General features: G+C 34.1%; 2 protein-coding genes across 4 annotated transcripts in view; one reads left to right on the top strand and one right to left on the bottom strand.

The window, feature by feature from the left end:
* The window catches only part of LOC106619634 (pickpocket protein 19), a 61,524-nt gene extending 47,573 nt beyond the window's left edge, over positions 1-13,951 (top strand). Inside the window, exon 10 of the transcript XR_011394984.1 lies at positions 13,818-13,951. The gene's annotated coding sequence lies outside the window, so the exon portion shown is untranslated. The remainder of the gene's footprint in view (positions 1-13,817) is intronic.
* The window catches only part of LOC106619644 (myb-like protein AA), a 46,823-nt gene extending 24,144 nt beyond the window's left edge, over positions 1-22,679 (bottom strand). For 2 of the 3 annotated variants that reach the window (XM_036357066.2, XM_036357068.2), the window contains exons 1-2: positions 21,999-22,678; positions 9,149-10,165 (exon numbers count right to left, since the gene is read on the bottom strand). In XM_036357066.2, coding sequence (XP_036212959.2) covers positions 9,149-9,455 — 307 coding nt within the window. In that variant the 5' untranslated portion in view covers positions 9,456-10,165; positions 21,999-22,678. Of the gene's footprint in view, positions 1-9,148; positions 10,166-21,998 lie in introns of all 3 variants that reach the window. The other variant, XM_070106044.1, reaches the window with a different exon arrangement.
* Between the last annotated feature and the right edge of the window lie 537 nt (positions 22,680-23,216).

Genomic DNA, 23,216 nt, shown 5'->3' with positions numbered 1-23,216 from the left:
AAATGCACTTGCATTTGTATTACATAAACACGAGCATACGCGGAATTAGCGACGTTATGCTTTACTTATATACGGCATACATACAAACATCTACATATAATACATATGTATGGAATGTAATATCTTCAAGTAAACCCCATATGATGCATTATTAAAATTTAATGTGTATACATACTTATTTCCTGTGAAATATAAACCACACATACTTCTTTACAAAAAAACGAAGTAACTCACTCCAAAAAAGCAACAAAACAGGAAAACTTCACTAGATATCTATTACAATAACGTCAAGACATTAAAGTGCTCACCCTAACACGAATGAAACCAGACAGACAAAACAAAGACATATAAGATTGTGAAAGTTCGTATGTTTTACCGACAATATCCCGGTTATACTTACGTCTAGAAAATGGACAGATGTTCTACTGAAAAAACACGAAAACCAACAGACAGCAAATAAATACATAAATCACATTTCAACGCATTTCTGTTGGGTGCGCTTTTGGTGAGGATATAAAATATACAAGGATTGGTGGAAAAGTCCAGACACAATAAATAGGAACAAATTTGAAGTTATTGTTTTAGTATTTCCGCTTTTCTAATAAATTTATTTTACCACTCTTAAAGTCTGAATGGTAAGTGGGCATACATACATATGTAAATTAACAGTCGAGTGTTTTAAAATTTATTTTTTATATTTTTTACGACTAAATATGACATACTATGCCTATCATAATTAAAGCAACAAACAGCAGTATAACTGATATGCCCAAACACCTTTTCTGGTTACTACTTTCTTTTACACTCTTCGGTATAATTGCAAATATTTGAGTTTGTTGTAAACAACACAAATAAGGAAGTAGAGTTGTAAATTCGATATAACGATGTTGAAAACTATTGTCAGATAACCAGGCCACAAATACCATAAAGACAGCTGGGATTATTTCACATCCCGCTCATTTCACTAAGCTTGGTAGTGGCGCTCAACGAATTCAGTTCTTCATTACTTCGAAATATTTAGGTAGCTGAGAAAATTGTCACTTTTTGAACGCAAGAGCTCTTAAAGATTGTCTTGAAAATACTTTAATATGATTTAATGATTTCAAACATGGCAATTAAGACGACACATACCAATTCAACTTTGATCTTCTTTCTTATTGCGTTGGAGAATAAATTAAGCTCAAGACCGCGATTTAAACAAGAAACAAGTAAAAACTCAAATGTTATTAGCCATAAAACCAATCAACCACAGTCGTTTATATAGAGCAATGAAGTTATACATTGTGCTTCAAATATAGATAACTCGTTTTATATTATAATTTCGACATGAAAGTTCGTTAAGATAGAAAGATGCCCGGTAAGCGAAAAATGTTTCTTTATTTACTTTTAAACGATTTTTGAAGAAATACATTTTTGTCGCGGAAAGCAAAACTGTCTTACAGAACCTACACGTCGACGGTGAGTAACAAATGTATACCCGAAGAGCAATATTTCGTCATACTGATATTATAAATGACCTTTTGGCCACAAATATGGGTAGTCAAGTTAAGCAGATGGTGATTATTGAGCACGCCATACATGCGTTAGAATAAAAAACAATGACACTCAAAGGATATGCTACAACGAAGCCACCCGAAATCAGAAAGTTTTCCATACAAAGGATTGAGTTTAATCGTTTAGCAAATTTCTAATTTGAAGCCATGTCTTCAGCATAAAATCGCATAAAATATAGCGTAACATACCTAATAAAGACTAGTTGGGGGTTAAGCTAAGGATTTTAATAAAAGAATGTAAGTTCTGTTTACGCTTTAAAAAAATTCTATAATATTTGTAAAATAATAAATTATGTTAATGAAAGGAAGTCCAACAGCCATACCGGGGTATCTTAAGCACTTACATACTGTCTTATGTATGTCTTATTACGTTAATACGTTTTCTTCAATCTCCTCCTTTTGTATAATATATATAAGTACATATGTACATACATATATATTACTAGATCACAAGCACGTAAGAATATAAGTACTACTAAATTTTGTATAACTAATCTTCAATAGCCTTCAAAGACTAAAACTTTTCACCTATGCAGCGCCTTAAATCTTCACCAACAACAAAAATCAGTCGACCACTTTTGGCCTGGCTGTACTCTCTCTTTTTCGAATGTCAGCATGAAATCGTGTAAATTGTGCAATAAAACAACATTTTAACGATTCAAAGAAGTTTGATTAATTCCTCATAAATGGCAATTGCAATAATTCGCAATTTGCAGATCGCCACGAGTAAATATGTGCAGATGTACTTATGTGCATACCAGTTATGTGTCAGCAGTGGCAACAGGAAAAAAGTCAAATTGCCACATGTTGTAAATAAGTTTCATTGCTGTCGCATAACACGCACAACGTGTTGGCATGCAATTGACTATTATGAGTGGAGACTGTCGAGACTACACTAAATATTTATGTCTGTAGTGACCTAAAAGTAGTAAACGTGTGGCACGAGTAGCGGTTGTTATTAATTGATTCTGGATTTTCGGGTTTTCGACATTTTCGTGTTAAATTTCCAATTAATAGGTAACGGAAGATGTATTTTTATGCTTTTAATGCCTCGGAAAGCTGGTATATATATATATAAATACAAGTATACATATGTACATATGTATTCCTATATACATGCGTACATATCAACTTGGTTACATTTTATTTTTCCAAAAAAAAATATAACACACAATGAGCCTTTAAAATTACTAACTGATCTCCAAAATAGACTTCTGTTTCAAAAATGATCTCAATAACAAATAAATATGCAAGAATCGGAAAGAAGTATTTCCTTAGATATATCGAATATCTCTCTTTTCCAGGCTTTATCGAGAATGTGTTTGAGTGTACAAAAAAAGTTTAGATTTGATATTAAGGTACATTGACTACCGAATGGGAATCACCTTTTCAAATAGCGCCTATACGAGCAACGGGTTCTTAAACAAAAAATAACTTACAATAAAGAATTCATGGGATCGGTAACAAAACAAAGAAAAAATTGTTTTAACCGAAAAAAACAACAATTTTTTAATAACAAAAGTTTTAAAATCACAAAAAATCTACAATATGTTAATATGATGATATTGTAAAAATTATAATTTATCGATGTTTATACATACTTATATATTTTTTTCAATAAACCAGCGTTTTTAGCGGTTTAAAATTCTCGGTTCACAAATGTGCAATCAACACAATTTAATTGATCGATCATTTTAGTCTGAAAGATCAAAGTAAAATAAATTGGGTTAGCGGCTGAAATCTCTTTTGTTAATAAGTAAAAGAAGTATTAATCAGATTCTAGCATGACTAGAATAATTCTTAAAATGCACTCTAGGCGAGTTCTAAACATTAAAAAGCCGTTAACAAGTTGCATTCTCATTATCATGAATGATACAAAGCAAGCTAACGGTAATATTTTCAATTGAAAGCCTTTTACCATAATTTGCGCAACTCACGCATTTCCGCTCATTCAAATAATTACAAAGCGCTTAGCAGAAGAAGTGTATTTTCAAAAGCCAATACTAATTTGTAACGCTTATACTTTGCTGCAGCGCTTCAAATTGTATTTATCTTTCATTGAAGGCTGGCGGACTGCGAGCGCTGCCTGAAATTGGCAGCTACTCCACTATTTCGCACAACAAGCATTTGATTAATGATTTAAGCCACCATTTTTTCTCTGAATATATAGATTTTATATCTGTATTTAGATTTGTAACACCAACGAAGAAAGAAAAAACGAAAATCAGAATTGATAAATGAGGGGAAAAAGCAAGTTAATTGTTGTTAACTTGACGCTATTTAGGCGTGCACAAGCACGCGAAGAAGACCAAGCGCCGATTGTGGGACGCTGCGGCAAGCAACAGGAAAAGAAATGAATTAAAAAGCCATAATACACACATATAAAAAGTGAGTAGTAATAAAAAATCGTTAAAAAAGCAAAACAAAAACAACTCGTGAAAAAAGTTTTTAAAGCACTTTCCGACGCAGTAAAGTGAGTGGCGGCGGCAGTCAGCAGCAAAAGTGATAGCTATAACAGTGGCAACAACGCCATCTTCATCAACAACCATCCGCAACAACAAAAGCTCAAACACAGACTTCGCGCGCTCCTCTCCGTTCAACAACCATCAACGTCAACTTTATGGCAAAAAAAAATCGCCGTCATCAATGCTGGCGGTTGAGGATATCCTCAGCACTCAACGACGCATTTTAATATTCACATTCACCCAACCGCGCACTGCAACGGGTTATGTTTATATATAATATATATACGGTGTCGGACAACTTCGGCTGCACCAAAGCTATAATACCCTTCACAAATGCATTTTTTATGGCATAAAAGCGCATAAAACGATCTTAATCTTGATTTCGCTTGGTCAGTTTATATTGCAGCTACATCGGAGATATTGCATTTCATCGGAGATTGTACCGCTGCCTTGGACAATAGTTTGTGTCAAATTTCGTGAAGATATCTCGTCATATAAAAACATGTTCCATACAAAGGCATGTAACTTTTTATTCGACGAGATATCTTTACAAAATTTGGCAACGCTTCAACCGCAGAATAATTTTTTCAGATCCGACCGCTATAGCATATAGCTGCCATACAAACTGAACGAGCAAGGTCAAGTTCTTGTATTTAACTTTTTTATTAATGAAAGGTGTTAAAGCTTCAGTGCAATCGAAGTTAACGTTGTTCATTAATCGACAAATTCGCAAAAAGTTGTTAACCATATTTTTTTTGTGAATGAAATGCCAGCTTTTCCTCAAACAAAAAAAATTAACAAAAACGATGACGTTAAAAAATAATTTGTCATCGAATGCTACTGTGTTAAGTGTTCGTATTTTTTTGTCCGACACTGTATGTTTGTATGTATGTTTTCATATGCAGCAGAGATAGCCATCCATTCACTTGTGCAGCAACAGAGAACACCAAAGATATGCATCGCTGCGCTGTGCTAGCGACAAGGCAAGTGTGCAGCATTTTGTTGCAAGTACTCACGTGTGCATCATCTAGCCGGGACAGGGGCGTGTGAAGTGCGCCTGGGTATATGGTAACAAATATTCTGGATTATTCTTTGCATTAATAGAACGTGAACAAGTGTTGAATATGAAGTTGAAAGTATGTTGATATTGTAGAATTATTCGATAGTTGTTGTTGTTGTTGCGGTTGAGCGACTACTTACTGTTTTATGTAGCGTTGCGTGCTCATAGGTACTTTGTTGTAGCGGTGTTGCACAAAGTGGCTACACTCCACACAGGCCTGACGTCCCAATCATTAAACTGCCTCACTTGTCTCACTTGCCGCCACCGAACCACTGCCACTTGCACATTAAAAAGTGTTAGCGGCCACGGCGGCGTTTATGTGCGCTGACCATGGCCGTGTGCAGTGGACCCATGCGCACACATACACCTGTACATCAGATGGGTGGATAGATTATAGAAGTGTCTAAGTGAAGTGGTTGTGTTTCTTAGCGCTCTGGGAATATACTCCTAGTTTTCAAACATGACAGCAATATACTTTTTTTAGAGACTTACCGGGAGACTGAACCATTTAAGAGGATACTAAACCTAAAGAAATAGGTAAGCAGTGTTACCAAGTCTCAAAAAATTTTTTCTCTAAAACTCCAACAAATAACCCTTAAATTCCCATTCGACTCTTTAAAACCTTAAATTTAGGAGGAAAATACCCTGTACTCAAACCCCCTAGACTCAAACCTTGTCAACTTTTCAACAGTAGATTCCATTGTATATTCAATAAATTTTTAAGAACTTAATTATTTTTATTAAATTTTTAAATAATATATATTATATTATATTATGTTTTGATAAATAAAAATTCCGCAAAAAAATTCATCCGCAAAAAGTTTCTCACTACTTGCAAAAAACCTCAAATTTAGGGCAACATCCCCCGAGTTGGCATCACTGCCATCCGTAATCCACTAATTTACATGCACATAACTCCGTTGCTGGCGAGTGGCATATTTGCATAGTTAAAATCACATATGTAGGTATGTCTGTATGTATATATATGTATGGCATAATTAACACGGGTACGTGCACTAAGATTTATGTGCTTTTAAAAAGGAGTGGCGATTATGCTTGCAAACAAGACATTCATCAAGGCAACCGCTTCAGCCGTTTCTAATGCAACCGAATTTTTAGCACCAATTTAATCCCCTCGTTTATTGGGCATACAAACGAGACATATTTTTATCAAATATTTCCATGAACAGCGCGCTGACAATTTATTTGCTCGTCTCACGAACACTCGAAGTAATTTCAGCTGGCGTTTGGGAATTAGTGCAGGGCTAAAACCGAAAATAAAGCAGGTGAGGGCGTCAAATTCGACTGCATTCGGAGTGTGTACAGCTAGTGAAAATTAGGTGAATAATTAAAAATATTATTTACATAAATAATGGGCAATATGCAATAAGATGGTAATTATAGCAAGGGTTGCCATAACATAGAACATATTTGCTATTAAACAATTAACTTTTTAATAGAACAGCTTTGGAGTAAAATGTTTGCGAGCTTTAAAGGAATCTATTACGTAGAATGTTTGATACTCGATTTTTTTAAATTGAACTACGATGGAGCTCGGTGGCGATCGTACGTATCTACTTGAAATTTTACCTATAGCTTTACGGTAATATTATCCAACAAACTACGTAAGATTTTTTTTTATCAATTTAGTATTTTATTACTCATTTGTTCGATTAAAAATTTAATCTTATTTTACTAATGCGCCATTTTGCAAAAAAATTATGTGCGTGTTTATTTTTCTACCAACTCTTGTGGTTCCCGGTTTTTATTTTGGCTCAGACTACGAATTTTGCGTATCTCCAACTACAAGTATATGTATCAATCTTAGAGTAGAAAACAAATAATCAAAGAAATATTTGAAGGTGACTGAAAAACAAAATCATCAAATCGGTAGACTGTTGGGACAACCCTTGCCCGAGTCAAGCAATACAAAATTCCTTATATGGCTGAACGTTCGTTTGAAATGATTTTCAATATAAAGCTTTTTGCACCAAATGGAGTAGAAAGGTGTTAGATCGCTTCTCCCTAAAATTGGGTAATAACCCTTGAAGTTAAGAAGCACTCCTAGCGTAAAATAATTTTTTTTTATATTTCGATAGATTATACTTTTGAACATAACATACCAAAATGTTAAATCGATATCTCAAATAGTTTTTGAGTGACAGCCTTCTGAAGTTCTGCAGATCAGTTCAATCAGCTACGCGTTTTTTCTCAAAACGAAATTTTTAAAATTTGCTTGAGTGGTTACTGGTAGACAAATGAGCCGATCACTATAAAATTTAGAACTACCAGTTTTTTTAACCTGATCAAAAATCGAATTTTGGCAGACCAAAAGCGACCAAAATTATGCGTAAAACTCAACTTTATTTTTAAACGCCATAATTTTTCAATTTTTATGTCTTGAACACAGTAGAAAAGGTTCAATAGAAAAGGTGAATTTTGAATTTTTTTGAAAAGTATTTATTTATTCATCAATATCTATTTTGTCCCCTTCATAGTAATCCCCCTCGGATATAATACACTTGCGCCCATACTTTTTCCAATCCTTAAAGCACTTCTGAAATATGCTTTTCAGTATGGCCATCAGCTCTTTCTGCGATTCTGACTTGATCTCATCAACTGTGGCAAAACGCTTTCCTTTCATTGGTTTCTTCAGTTTTGGGAATAGGAAAAAGTCGCAGGGACCAGTTATGATCCGTTTAAGCAAACCCGGATCGTTGTTGATGTCATTCAACAACTTCTGAGCGATACTGCTTTTGCTCAAATCATACCCAAAACATTCGAGAAAATTGAATGGCATTAGCCGATTAATATGCCAACACCCTCTGCAACTTCCCTAATAGTGATTCGATGATTTTCAAGAACAATTTTTTTTCACTGTTTCCAGGATGCTCATCGTCATCAACATCTTCTGGGCCTTCTGTAAAGCGCTTGTACCACTTATAAACACTTTTTTGAGACAAATTGGACTCACCGAATGTCACAGTGAACATTTCAAATGCTTTGGAGCACTTTATTCCATATTTAACGCATTTTGATCCATTTCTTGTAAAAATCAAAAATCTAAAAGCACACAAAAACGTCACTAACTGTTTCTGTTGTCAAAAACAAACTACTAATCGAAATTGACTTCTAATGCAAGCACATGATAAACATATGTGTTCGATTATAAAAAAAAAAAAAAACCGTTAGTCGAATGTGCGCAGCCCGCGAAAAATCTAAATTTATCTTTTCCTTTGAACACACCACCTATATCTTTATATATTTTACATATGTATGTATACAAATAATCAGCGTAACAAGTTGAGTCGATTTAGCCATGTCTGTCTGTCCGACTGTCTGTATATGCGTAAAATAGTTCCTCGGTTTTTGAGTAATCAATCTGAAATTGTCCACACATCCTTTTACTCTAGCATATAGCTGACATAAAACTGGCCGATCAAAATCAAGTTCTTGTAATGAATCTTTTGTATATGTGATTTTTTCTTTTTACTTTATTTCCACTGTAGGTCATTGTACGGACAATATCTTTTAATATGGAATTTTTTTTCAGGTTAAATTTTATTGGAGTATGTTTTCAAAAATTGCCTTTTTTAGGATATGACATCTTAAAAGAAAAAAGTATACAGAAGCTTTTTTATTAGAAATAGTAAGTGTGCGACCTCGCTATAATTTATAGGTTATAGTTAGAAGAAACTTTGTAATTTCATTAAAAACTAAAAATAAGTTCTTAGTACGCGTTTTAGCTCTAAGTTTCTGCTCTCCAATATTTCTTAAAGAATTATATCGATTTTAGTTTAAATGATTTCTCTCATAAACGCGCAACGTTCATTGTTTCAATTGCAATTGGAAGTCGAAAGAGCTCCGCTTCCAAAAACAAAGAAAATTGTGTGTGCTAAGGCAAAAGTTAAACTACATTACCCAATACCTGCCTAGCCTTTCTCACCGAAAGGTCTTTATAGAAATTGCTGCCATTAACTTAATGCGCCCGAGAGCAAATACGAGGATAATAGAAAATTTCTTTGCTTGCAAACAAATTACGCGAAAACATTCTCACACTGCTTACTTACCACGCTGGTTGTTGTTTGCTGCTGCTGTTGTTGTAGTTGTTGTGCTGCCATTATTGGCAATATTTGAATTTGAATTCGATGAATTACTGTAGAAATTATTTGTGTGGTTCGTATGCCCATTCGAGTTTCTATTTGACGGCGTCAACGGCGATCCCATACCGTTGTCAACATCGGTGGCAACAACAATGGCGTTGCCGTTGCCAGTGCCAGTGCCGATGCCGGTGGCACCAACGGCTGCAACGTGACTGGCAACTTCGTTGGCGGTTGTGGTGTTTGTATTGATGTCAGCCTGTTTGGTTGTTGTCATTATTTTTGCTATTTGTTGTTGTTAGTGTTGCAGTTGCAACGCTTGCAGGCACCACGGCAGACAGGCGTGTAGTTATTTGCTGTCCGCAGTTTGCAGTTTGTTGTTTGCAGTTTGCCGTTATTTGTTGTTAGTTGCTGTTGTGTTGACCGACAACGTTCAACACCCTTATTTGTTGCAGCAAAGTGTGGCCCTCACCGGCAATTGGTGGTGGCACCTCAACAAAAAATTGTAATAACACAAGTTGGCGAAATTGGCGAAAGGAAAAAAGTCGCAAATGCAATATCTTTTATCTATAACACTAACGGCTTTTTGGTTGTTACTTTATGTTGGCCTGTTTATGTGTATTACTGGGCATAATATTTTCTCGCTTTGTTTACCGTGTTTGTTTTTGTCAAGGTGTTGCAACAATCATGCAAATTGCGCGCGCAAACAGCAATTGTTTGTTGTTGTAATTTTTGTCGGCTTTTTCGGTTTTGGTGGCGTTCGGCGTTGCAATTGCTCTGACAGCTGTTACAGTTTTTATTAGTGTTTATTTTAAACTCGTTGTTGTTGCTGTGTCATTAATGCAAGTACACCGGTACTCAAAATATTTGCTGTTTTTGTTTTGTTTTTCTTTTGTGTTTGCTTTGGGCTAGCGCATAAATTGTCGGGTTATTATTTTTGGCTTTCAATAAACAAATTTCACTTTCCACTTCAATCTAATGTTTACCCTGTAATTAAAGCGTGAAATATTTGTTAGTGATCTTGTGCAAAACAAGAGTAATTACTACTAATATTTGCTGCAATATACATACATATGTTTATGTGTTTGTAGATCTTTTAGTACTTTATTTGTTTATACCTAAATCTCTAATTGGTTTCGCTAATAGTTAGCACGCGTGATAGCTAAGTAAATGATTTATGGTGATAACTAACTGATTACTTACTTATGTTTTTAGATGTTTACAATAATTAAGTATATATCATACAATATGTACATACATACATAGATACATACATACAAACTAAAAATTTATTTAAAACTTTTTTTTAATTATTCCGTAGGCCAGTTCGATTTCTGATCTGATACTACAAATTAATTTGTAAATGGAAAATAACCGAAAGGATATTCCTTAAGAATGTACAGTTTTTATTTCAAAGGCATTGATAAGCTCTTCTTCTTCTAACCGATTAACTCTATAAACGATTAAAAAGTCCAAATTAACGAAATAACTATTTAAGCTCTCTCCTTAAATAATTGATCTTTACAAATCAAAAAGGTCAACCTCTCCCCCTGCCACCAATAAGTGGTATCGAATTCGAACTGTTGACCTCGTTATTAAGTTCAGCACACCCTTCGATCTTATGTTATATTCACCGTTATCAAAACTTTCCGAAAATCAATCGCAAAAACTTTCGTTCGAACACTTCAAGAGCCCTTTCATCGGCTATTATCAATGAGCCAAATATGAGTATGCATTTATTCGATGAGAGAAAATTTCTTATTCATTCAATTTAGAAGCAATAGAACTAACGCGGCTGTTTAATGCAATGATGTCGATGCTTCCCGGCAATGTCAGACCAGAAGTTCTATGTTTTTTGTGTCTGAATTATGTTCTTCAAAATATCGTGGAGGTAACTACCCGAAAACGAAACGCTCATCGGTAACTTCGCTTAGTATTTAACAGCTAATGAGGGTCTTCGAAATTCTTAGTACGCTGCAGGTCGGGTTCAATATCATTTTATATAAAGTTATTCAAAATTAGGTTAGAATATTCAGATATAACAGATATATATGTTAAACCTTTTTTTGAGAATGGAAGCTGCTCTATAGTCAAACATACATACATATAACATGGGGTTCACAGCTATTCTCCCTGATTTGGTGCATGGTAAATATATGTTCAATTTTAGAAATTGGAGATATACTCATTAAAAAAAAGTACTGATAAAATTCACTTACACAAATTCCACAATTAAAAGAGTTCGCTGGATCCCTCTTTTTGTGAATTAGTAGAGCATTGGCAGCTCAATCACTCAGGATCACATAATGTTTTAAGAAACAAACACCTTTAGTAAGTGTGGTTAATCGCAAGGTTACTGTAAGATCAATCGAAGAATTATTTAGTTTTAAGCGGGCTTATGGCTTATTCTTTGTAAAAATAAATGTTTGGCATATTTAATAATTTCTTATAAAGAAGCCCATATCGCATGGTAGTTTATAAAAACATCTGAGCTCTATTCTTTCACCTCTACTGTTCGTTGTGTTGTGTGACATAAATGCGAACATTTTCATTACAAATTATTAGTACCTGTTATTAATATGCATATATACACACACTACGATATGTGTGTTGCATAATCTGTAAAGTATCGGTGGTCGATTATGAACAAGTGCCCGCTTAAGGTATCTACCGCGTATTGTTTATTCGGGCAGTTCTAGAAACGCACAACAACACCTGCGACTGCCGGCTGCGGTGTGGCGTGTAAATGTAAACAAATTGTAATGCTAGAAGCTTATTGACGCCCGATAAACAAATTAACAAAAACAAAAAGACAACAACAAACAGACCAATCGGTGTGAAATAGTGAACTGGAGAAGGGTATGAAAAAGTGCTGACGACAAAGAAAGAAAGGTTCATTAAACCTCGTCGAATTCAGGTGAATCGGCGACAAACAAATTGCCATGCAAGACACGTCCAACACCATGGCAATAGACAGGTAGACATTAGACGAGAGACAGCTCCTAAAATACTCAGATTTACTATGTATAAATAAAGCAAAAATACTCGTATGTGCGTTGTAATTGTTAGTGTGCTGTTTTGTAGTCAAGTACCCACACATACATATGTACGAGTCCAAACGTATGTCAGTCCAAATGTCCATCAACGAGTTGCTGAGCCGATTACTTAAAAGCAAAAGTAGCCGAAGGTGAGCGCTAGCAGGAGTTGTTGTTTTTATTCTCATTTTTTATACGTTGCAATTTTCTCCTTGTCATTTTTGTTATTGTATCTAATTTGAAATGAAAGTAGCAGCGTCACTGCAAATTAAGTATTTAAACGATTACCCGGCTTAATGCGAGTTCAAGGCGCTCAAATTAATTTTATACTACAATGTACACGGTATGTAAATGCAAAGGAAAATGAATAAATGAATGAATGTTAAAATAAAAATGCGGAAACAAAATGAAAATCTATTAAGTGGAATTGTAAAAATTCTAGCCATTTGGAGTTAATAATTTTAATTGATCGTCTTTTTATTAACACTAAGCGAAAGTCGAAGCACAAAGTGCAAAATTTGACGAAAACAGGTCCGACTACATACTTCTAGTAGTTGGTTTTAAAGGCTACACGGAGTTCATAGCGAAACAGCTTTAGGTTACTATTTTACGTAATTTATATAAAAGCTTATTACGGATTTGGTTTTTCTTTTTAAGTTATACAGAGTATATGGTATTAAGAAGGAAACATCGGAGACCCTATAAGTACAATATTATGAAAGTATAAATGACCAACGTGACGAGCTGAGCCGAGTCGAGTCAAATGGGTCCGTTTGTGTACATATACTCGAACCAGTCCCTCAGTTTTCGAGATTTCGGTATGAAACTTTGCACATATCCGGATCGGACCACTATAGCAAATAGTTGTCATACAAACTGAACGAGCAAAATTCAGTTCATGTATGGAAAACTTTTTTATTTGACAATAAATCTCTTTTTGAAATTCGGCTTGGATTATTCTCCAAGAAAGCGGCATAATGTCTGATTAAATTGTTAAAATCGAACCACTATAGCATATAATCATACAAACAGACCGATCAAAATCGAGCTTTGGTATGAAATCTTTTGTAACTGTGAAGTATATTATAAATTTGGTGCTAACGAAATTAACGATTTTTCTTTTTTTGTAAAATTTTTATCTTTTTGAAATAAAAGAAACTATTTTTATGCTTGTGGTTCAACGTTTCGAAAAAAGTTGGTTGGATCCTATACCAAGCAAGTCGTAATCGTGCAGTGTTAGTATTGGAAAATTAACTTCATCAAATATGAGCTCAGACGTACACGTCATATTATTTCCTTAACTATTATTAACTAGAATATATTCAGTAGGGGTTTCAAACTTTCCATGAAACGGTTTAATTTGTTCAATTGTACTTCCGCAAAATCTGAACTGTATCCCATCTTCACACGGTCTAATTGAAGGTCTTGCTAATGCTTATACATCAGCCTCGTTACCAGACATTAGTTGATGTAGTTATAGATATATATATTACAAAGTATTTTGGATTTTTTGTTTATTATTTCAGTTTTTCATATATCATTTCCCCTTCGTCATGCTTAAAATCTTTATTTCTTTATTATTTTCTTTCCGGCCATAATTACAGATTCACTTTACGCGCTCGCCACTTGCAACTAATTCGTATAATGAGCCGAACAATGCGGCATTCAGTACGCTGAAGTGGACTCTTCATGAACTCTTCACGCAAAAACCCTTAACGGCATGATCGTGCCATTTGTGGTAAGTACAACCATACATACTTTTATATATATACTATAACATATATCTTACTTACTGTATATACTTATGTTTATATATAGAGTACACAAATATCAAAAGAGCAGTTACAGATTCATAGGCACAGGAGGCCAGGCAATGAATGGACAAAATTTGTTGGAATGGGAATTCTAAAAACGGAGATTCGAAACCAAAATGAGCAGGAGCCAATGTATGTGAGCACATAAATGCAAAGAGAGGGTAAAATCGTTATGCTTTTGTATGGTTTAAGTGTTCACGTTTTTAGCTTTTTTTAAACTTATTTTTAGCGTGTTTTTTTTGCATGCACGCGACGCTACACCACAGCTAAACGTATTCATGTCAACTTGATGGCACAAGACATGCGCCCAGTCAATACCGGTGCGACCGCATTCTTTAGCGGATTTCCGAGATTTGCACTTGAGGCAAATGCGTTGATTTCGCCGCCAAGCGAGAATCGCACACTAACACACACACAGGTTTAATACTTAAAATAAAAGCGTAAAAAAACCTCGGATGCAAGAAGCGGAAAATTTTCACATTAAAAATTGGAAATAAAATAGCAAAACAGTAAATAAATTAAAATGCATAGGCAATTTCAAGTTGACTTAGATGGCATGGTTGGCATTGCAGGAAAAGTGAAAATCTGTGCGAATTCCTGCGGTGGGAAAAATTTCGAAAATTCAGGTCTACCAAAAGTCTCACACATATACAAACACTGACATATTAATAAGTTAGCATAGCTCAGCTGTCACTTTTCGTAGGCTTATTCCCATAAATTTTGCAATGGCACTTAGGTCGGTAACATACATACACACATATGACTTATGCAGTGTGACGGTGTGTGCGATTGCATGCTCACTGTGCTTTGGCTTGCCAGTGTCTGTAGAGTTAACCGCTTGTGAAAAATGAAATGAAAAATTCACCGCACATATCATGGAGTAGGCGCTAGTGCACCCTCTCACCGTTCTACACAAACACGATTACTCACCAACACATAAACAAACGAACAGAGGCATACACACACATATGCATTGCTTAAACTAGTTTTGTAATGGAAATTCACTGCACCGCACTGCACTTAAAAATTGCGCCCACCAGCGGGTTTTTTATATAGGGAGTATGAGTACTCATATATAGTAACCGATCCAATGCCAAATTCGCGCAGTCATTTTATTCGCAACAAAACAATTGGCAACAAACAACACCACTTGGCTTTGCGAACAATCAGGCTGGATATCTTGACGCTGACGTATGAATGGGAGCTAAACCCGATAGGAAAAAGGTGCCCAGGTGTACTGTTAAATTAATTTTTGACTGACTTGAAAGTTAGAATTTTCAAGAACTCGAACATTTTTCGTTCAGGTCCGTGAATTTCTGTTCGTAAAATGCTAACGATGGTACTCGGGAGCTATAGCATGTATATACTTGTATATATTTATTTTATTTCTAAAATCATTAACGCTTGTAGCGGTCCTCTTGAAGAGCATCATTGGCCAAATAGCCACTATTTTGCATCAAAATGTCAATGATAAATTTTTTATATACTGAAATATGTGTTTAATAACGCCTAAAAGGAAAAATGCGATTCCTTTTTCCTGGTTAAAGTTAGACATTTGTGGTGTTTGTTCTTACCACCGATAGCATCAAGCTACTTTTGTGTCAAATTCGTTTGGGAGCCTAATCCTAACAGAATCGCTGAAAACTGCAAGGCCGCTGAGCTTGGGGGAGAAGGCGCCTTTGTCCCGAGTTAGCTCTCCATTTTCTTCTTGCGCATTAGCGCTAGACCTTGGGCTTCACTTAACAGGCACTGATCAACAACTAGCCGCTGTGAGACTGCGAGATCCTTCTGGCCTAGAGTAGAACGCAGGATATCCATTGAACTATAAAGACCAGTTTCTTTAGAAAAGACATCACTTTAGAAATTTAAGGCTAACAAAACATGAAGATCGTACAAATTTCCTGCAAGGTATGTGTAAGTATTTCTGGGACACACATGAAATATATGGTATATATATATATATATATTTGCACACTTACCCGAACATTCATACATTGATAAATATGTATCAAGGAATGTGGTTGAAAGTGAATTTCGCTTCACACAATTTGCCACAAGCCGTAAGGGGTATAAACAGCTGAATATGGCAGCAGAATACAGACAATAGTTGATAAAAAGAAAACGTTTTGTGTCTTGAAATAGAATATTGGAAGCGTTTAAAAATAATTTGGTTTTATGCTTAGGAACAATGCTAAAATGTTGCTCTGTGAGAACTATCAACTTTATTGGCAATTCGGAATGCCAATCGGTTTGTTTTGTTTGGGTATCTTTAAACTGCGAATTTGTACATGTATTCTAAAGCTTTAAAATGAAAATATTAGTTTATATAAAAAAAAAACAAAAAAAATAGTTTTTAATCTGTTTTAATTATTAATAATTTTTTACAACCACTTACAATCTTTTCCGCTTTGGAATTAAAAGAGAACAAAGTGAATGGAAGCATTTTATTTATAATTTCTTTATTTCTTTCGCACAAATAACATTTAACTTTTTTGCACACTTCCTTTTCTTCCCAACATGCTGCTTATATGTCGACCGTCGATATCGAACCACTATAGCATATAGCTTTCACATAAGCTGACCGATCAGAATCAAGTTTTTGTATAGAAAAAACCCTTTTATATATTTAGTTTGGCAAAGCTACCACCTTTGAACATATTCTTTAGATCGGACTATTATAGTATATAGCTAACACATTTGGTGCAGCCGAGCTAATGTCTTTTATCATATTTATGATTTGCACTTACTTCTTTTAAATATATACCAGTTCATAAATTTAATCGCAAGTAACTAAATTGCCTTGCATTAAAATATATAATATTTACTTATACTTATAAATGCGTGTTTTTATTTTATTTACGTAAGCACTTGTGAGGTAATTTAGCTAATTTTTTGCTGAGGAAATATTTATTAATTCTCAACCACACAAGTGTGATAAGATTAGTTGCAGTGAAAGTATTTATTTTTTATTTCGAAATGGGAACTGTGACTTCATCGTACGAAATTCTGACATGAAAAAGTTTTATTTGAAGAATTGCAAGGTACTTTTAAAAAGGTCTTATACAATAGCTTGTCTTTCGAAAAAATATTCCATAACCACTTCACTATCAGAAACCATCTACTTCTTCAGAGAAGCGAAGAACTCCACACAAGTAAACAAAAGGCCCAGATATGGTACTTAGATGAAAATTACTTCATAAAGTCAAAATTCTTTCAATATAGTCTACATGTTCAGAAATTTAAAAAACCTATTTTCACTGAAACTTAATGCTTTAAAAATGTAAAATGTTTATATGCTTTACTGGTCCGATTTGAGTAATTAATTCGGAGGTATGTTCCGTTGTTTTGGACAATAAAATAATACATATCTCGTCAACTAAAAAAAAAAGTTTTCCATAAAATGACTTGATTTTGATTGTTTAGTTTGTATGGCAGCTAATTCTAAAGTGAGCAGCTTCTTAGGGAATAAGAAGGTGTGCAAATTTCAGATCGGTATCACAAAAAGTCGTTTTTAATCTTCACGAAATGTAAATGGAAATCCTCTAAGCTACTGTACATATGTATGTAAGTACATAATTTACGAAAAACATACAAAACGAGATGTTTTCGTAATTGCAAACTGAGGCAACTCAAAAAAGCAGCTCAAATGCTTTCTTATGAAACATTCCGTGTTAGATTATCATCCGAAGTTCATTACTACTAGCCTACAAATTTCATCTGTATATACAAACATATTATTATGAACGAATTTTAAAGTCCAACATGATGTGTAAAAAACGACGACCTTGGCGCAAATAACCATAAAAATTCACAATCATTCACAACAGAAATTATATGACCGATTTTCATTGGTTTATTTGGCGATCCATCACCTTCCATACGAATTAATACCACAACATATTTATAAATGTAAATAATAAAAACATAAAGGTGGTCACGATTGCTGCAATTGTTCGTGGTAGCATTTAAATATTAAAATTTTCGTGTTTCAGCTAGGTTTTTTAATCTTTTGCACAGATTTATTAAGGGCAACAAAATTGTTAAATATAACTCCATGTGTGGACTTCATTTAAAGCTTAATTTTTATCAAATGTGCCACCATTTTAAAACTGGATTTAAAGCTTATTTTTAATTTTTAATCCTAACTACCGGATTGAAAAATAAAAATGTAAAACTTTAATCTCAAGCATATTATTAAGAACCAAAAAAAACTTATGTTTTCAATTTTCAACTTATAATACAAAACATTTTGGATTAAAAAAATTAAAATCTAATTTAAATTAACAAATTCCCAATATTGACTATAACTCTTATAATATTGCGAGTTGTTTGTTGGATTCACCACATTCCAAGTATTCGTAGAACTAACACAACTATAGTTTGTTTTAAATACTTTTCCTTCTAAGGCTTCAAATATTACTTTTTTAATAAACATACATATTGTATGTATGTATAACTATATATTTATTGACGTTGATTTAACAAAAAAATATTCTCTCTCAAGAAAAACTGTGACAACCTAATGCGCGAATACCTGTACATAAACAAGTAAGTTTGTGTATATAAGTAAATATGTACAATGATATAGTTATTTACGTTGTATACATAACTGCCGCACAAAAGCCATTGAAATGTTATCGCATGAAGTAATGAAAATCATCAGCATTGAATAGAAAAGTTTAAACTCAGCTAAAAACCGTTACCGAATGACACAATTTTCGAGTCGTGCGACTTAACGGTCAGCAAGAAATGAAAAAATGGCCGTAATAATAAACGACGGAGAATCAGCGAATTCCGCAATCGTAAGCCAGTGATTTCAAAAATAAATACACACAGACATACATACAAACAAATGTATTATTGAACGGATGAGCGATTGTGGGATTTTGCAACTTCAGCTGATTTGAAATATGTGGGTATGTGCGTATGTATGTATGTTAGCAGAGTAAAGCAAATGAAATTAGCAAAAAAACTAATTAACAATGAGCGTATAATAAACGCTACAAAAAGTGACAAATAATCTAAGAGCAACAACAGCGAAAACCAAAACATTGCTATTGTCACAAAAAGTGTATCAAAGGCCAAATAAAAAGTGAAGAAGAGGCAATGATAACAATAAAAACTCTTGCAATTAGCTAATATCATAAAGACACGCGCGACTTGTGAATAAAAAGCCAAAACAAAAGCAGTAAAAAGAAAACAACAACTGCAACAAAAAGGTAAGAATTAACATTTTCACGATGTGTAGGAAGTTTGTGTGAAACTTTCTAACAAAACAGCATAAATAAAATTTATATGAGAGAAACCTGCGATGAAAACCAGTGGCAAGCAACAACAAAGGCGTTTTACAATTCGTGACAATGGTCAATGGTGGCGACTGTGAAAGAAGGGCATTGAAATTTCATGTTATGTGAAGTCTTTGGGTTCACCTTTTTTACAGTACTTTTGTTGTGGTTGTAGTTGTTGCTCAACGGCGCACCTTGATTGACTTACTGATACTTCTAAATTAGTGGCAACCAACGCAATGAAGAAAGTGGTTCACATAGTGTAGACATTAGCAGTGAAATAAATTACCCAAGGAGCATCCCGAGCGTGCTTAGGGAACAACTACTTACACACACACACACACACATGTATGTATGTACTTAAAATATATTTATAAGGGAAATCTTACTTGCATTAGTGTTGTTACTATTTACATAAACGAATTAGTTGAGCTGCCGAAAGGCGCTACACTTCACAAGCCATCTACATTAATCTATATGTATTTATGTACATATGTATGTGTTCACTAATTTGACATCACACAAATCCAATGCGGCGCGACGGCGAATAGCGATTAACGCAGCGTTTACTGAACCCGACAAATGAAGTCGCCGCTGGCTGTCAAATGTACATACATATGTATATGTGTCTTGTAATGCAGCGGCAAATGAATGAATTTTTGAATGTGCTTTGCAACTTTGTGTCTGTTTTCCCCCTCCAACTATTTCTAGCAGTCGCTGTGCGACGAACTGTTGACTTTTCCGCTTTTGATGCTCACAGTCGGCGTAGATAACATAGTGTCGATATAAGAACAATAGTTGCAGACAATTAGAAAGCAAACCAAAAGTAGACAAGCGTGGAAAATACAACTTTTCAAAATTAAGAACCTTGATAAAATATGTAAATACATCTGCCCGCATACGTGTTTACACATTTTTACATGGGCGCCAAGCAAATAAAAATAAGAGGGGTGAGGCAAGAAATTTACCTTATGAGTTATTACGAAAAAAAAAACAATTAATGGTATTGTATCTTAGAAGAAAAAACGAAAAAAAAATGTTAACATTAAAATCAATTTTCTCCTTTCAAAATGTCCAATAATTGGTTACGAACTTTTTTTTTCTGTTCGCAAGCCTATACCGAAATAGCAATAAACTTCTCATCAAATATTTAAGTAAAATTGATCTCTCAATTTCTGAATATTTTTTGTAACGAATCACCATTAGCTTATTTCCTGTAATGTATAATAGAAAATATGCACTATATACTCATTTCAACAATATATCAAGAATACTTTTACTATTTTATAGAGAACAAAACCACTACACAAACCTACTTTTATCCAATAGGTTCATTAACCAAATTAAAATTAATAAATCATAACATTATACATAAGGAGTATATCCACTTATAAATTAAAAAGTCGTTTTTTTTACTTATGTATCCTATATACAAATGTATGCACTCCTCGAAATTTGGAAGTTTGTTCGCCAAAGAGTCTCGGATATATGAGCGTAATAATAACAATATTTTAACTTAGTATAATCGGCTACCAAAACTTTAAACGCGTTTTTTTCGGAAACGGCTGGAACGATCGACGATTTTCTTACATATATAATATTTATCACTTGATAATTGAAGGAATAGGATTTTTAATAAAAATTTAAATATTTTAAGCCACTCTGAGTGTAAATTTTTTCACAAAAAACGAATTTTTTGGGAATATCATATTGACTAGTCCTTCGATCATTACCTGTATTCATTTATTGTTATACAATTTTTTGGATTTTGGATTTGAAACAATTTCGAATAGAAAATTTACATCACCGCTAAACCAGGAGGTCCTCCTGGAGATCGGCTACGGGATCAAGGAAATCCAAAATTTTTCGAAATGTATCACCGATTACTAAAGTACAATAATTTTGCAAATTTATTAATTTATTAAATAAAATGTCTTTAAAACAAACTCAAAAAAAACGCGTTTATTTTTATCTGCTGCTATCTGGGGATATAACTGTAGCCTAGGTAAGGTTCTACGAATAAGTTTGCATACATATAACTAATCATATTGATCATAAAATTAATCACCCTATTTGTGCCGCCTCTGCATTTATGAGCATAGACCGTACACGTAGATGCACATACATATGTATGTATAAGAGCGTATATTTATGTACGCCGACATCGTAGCGTATTTTGGTCTCTGAGGGCAACAGTTGCGGGTGGATGAGCAGATAGAATATGTAGATACATTACATAGATTTAGATGTCTGAGATTGTTATTTGCACACATGCATTAGTATTGACTTATGCGATAAATTTAAATACATATATATATATTTACAGACACAGACGTCAGATGGCTGCAGCAAAATTGAGAGCTTAACGCTCGTCTAAACAAAAACATGTGCCTTATGAATGTATAAATCGATGTTGAATTTCGTTTTGTCTGACATTCGTTGCAGTTATTACCCAGTCATACAGAAAAGCAAAAATTAGAGAAATAATATAAAAAAATGCTATAAACAAATGCGATTATGACAAATTAATTTACCAATAAATATTTATGTACATATGTATGTATATTTTTGAACGAGCTCAATACAATCAATGGTCATCGATTTATTAAGCACTCGAGATAATTTTCATTAGCCACGACCTAGAGCGCAAACCACAGCCCAAATTAGTATGACCAAGGCCTCTTACCTGAGGGTCGTTTATCTGCTCGATAGCAGCGCAGCAGCAGCAGCAACCAATCGGAATGTCATTCAGCAACAGCCGACACTTTGGACACCTTGGCCACTTTCTGAAGTACCGCACAAAAATTCACGCTTCATAGTTGTAACGGCTTCCGAGCGAAGAATCAAAAAAACAACAGCAAAACACATCTTCCTACAAGATTTATGTTTTAATAAAAATTTGCCTACGCTTTGGCACAGTTATTCGCACAAATTCACACTTTGTTTTCCACTGTTTACACCGCGCACACTTTATATTATAACGCACACGCGCAAGTACATAAATATGTTTGTATGTATGTATTTTTACGTATTTCGTTCTGTATTGGATGTGCTAATTGATTTGTTTGCATTTGCACACACTTCCAGCCACTCTTGCTAATATTTCAATAGATAATACACGCGTTCACAATAAAAATAACAACAAATATACACAAAAAATTGGACGAATTTTGTTTTAGGAAATTATTTCAGTTTTGCAATTCACCGAAAGATTTAAACACTACAAACAATTGGGAAAACATTTTGTTCGATTTGGTGGATGCAAAGAAATGCCAATGCAGCGCCGTTCAGAAACGAAAAAATCACCCGCAACGTTTTATTATGAACATCACCAACAGCGAATTAGCACTCAACTAACGTTTGACTAAAGCACAAAGTCACACAGCGTTACACTTGGGCTGCATTTGAAAATCACTCAAAGCGAATGCACTCACACAAGCACAGTGGCTACTTTCGACCAGTCAATACGACTCTGTGTCGCAGCTGTTGAGTTGCTGGTGTTGCCACTCGTCTTCGCAAATACTTTATACCAATGTGAGCGGAAATAGTTGTTGTTTAAACAGTTGCATGTATTAAATAATATGTGAAACGAAGATTGTGAACTCATTTTAAATTGTGACGCTTGTTATTGTTTTTAAACAACATATGTACATTGTATAACACATTTTTCCAACATTTCAACACAAACAGCCACACTTTTCATAATTTTTGTTTTAAAATATTAAAATATGTTTTAAGTGTACAGCTGTTTTAATGACAAATAAAATAATATATACATAAATAAAGAAAAACTTGAGAAGTTTGCATAGAAGTCCGCTGCACAAATAGAAGGCATCGCTGAATATACAAGCAAAGAGGAGGTTTACAAAAAGGATTCTAAAAGTTCTGGAAATAAATGCAGTCG

The sequence above is a fragment of the Bactrocera oleae genome, chromosome 2, assembly GCF_042242935.1.
Source record: "Bactrocera oleae isolate idBacOlea1 chromosome 2, idBacOlea1, whole genome shotgun sequence".
NCBI lineage: Eukaryota > Metazoa > Arthropoda > Insecta > Diptera > Tephritidae > Bactrocera > Bactrocera oleae.
The sequence above is the reverse complement of the archived record's forward strand: the minus strand, read 5'-3'. Positions and strand labels throughout refer to the sequence as shown.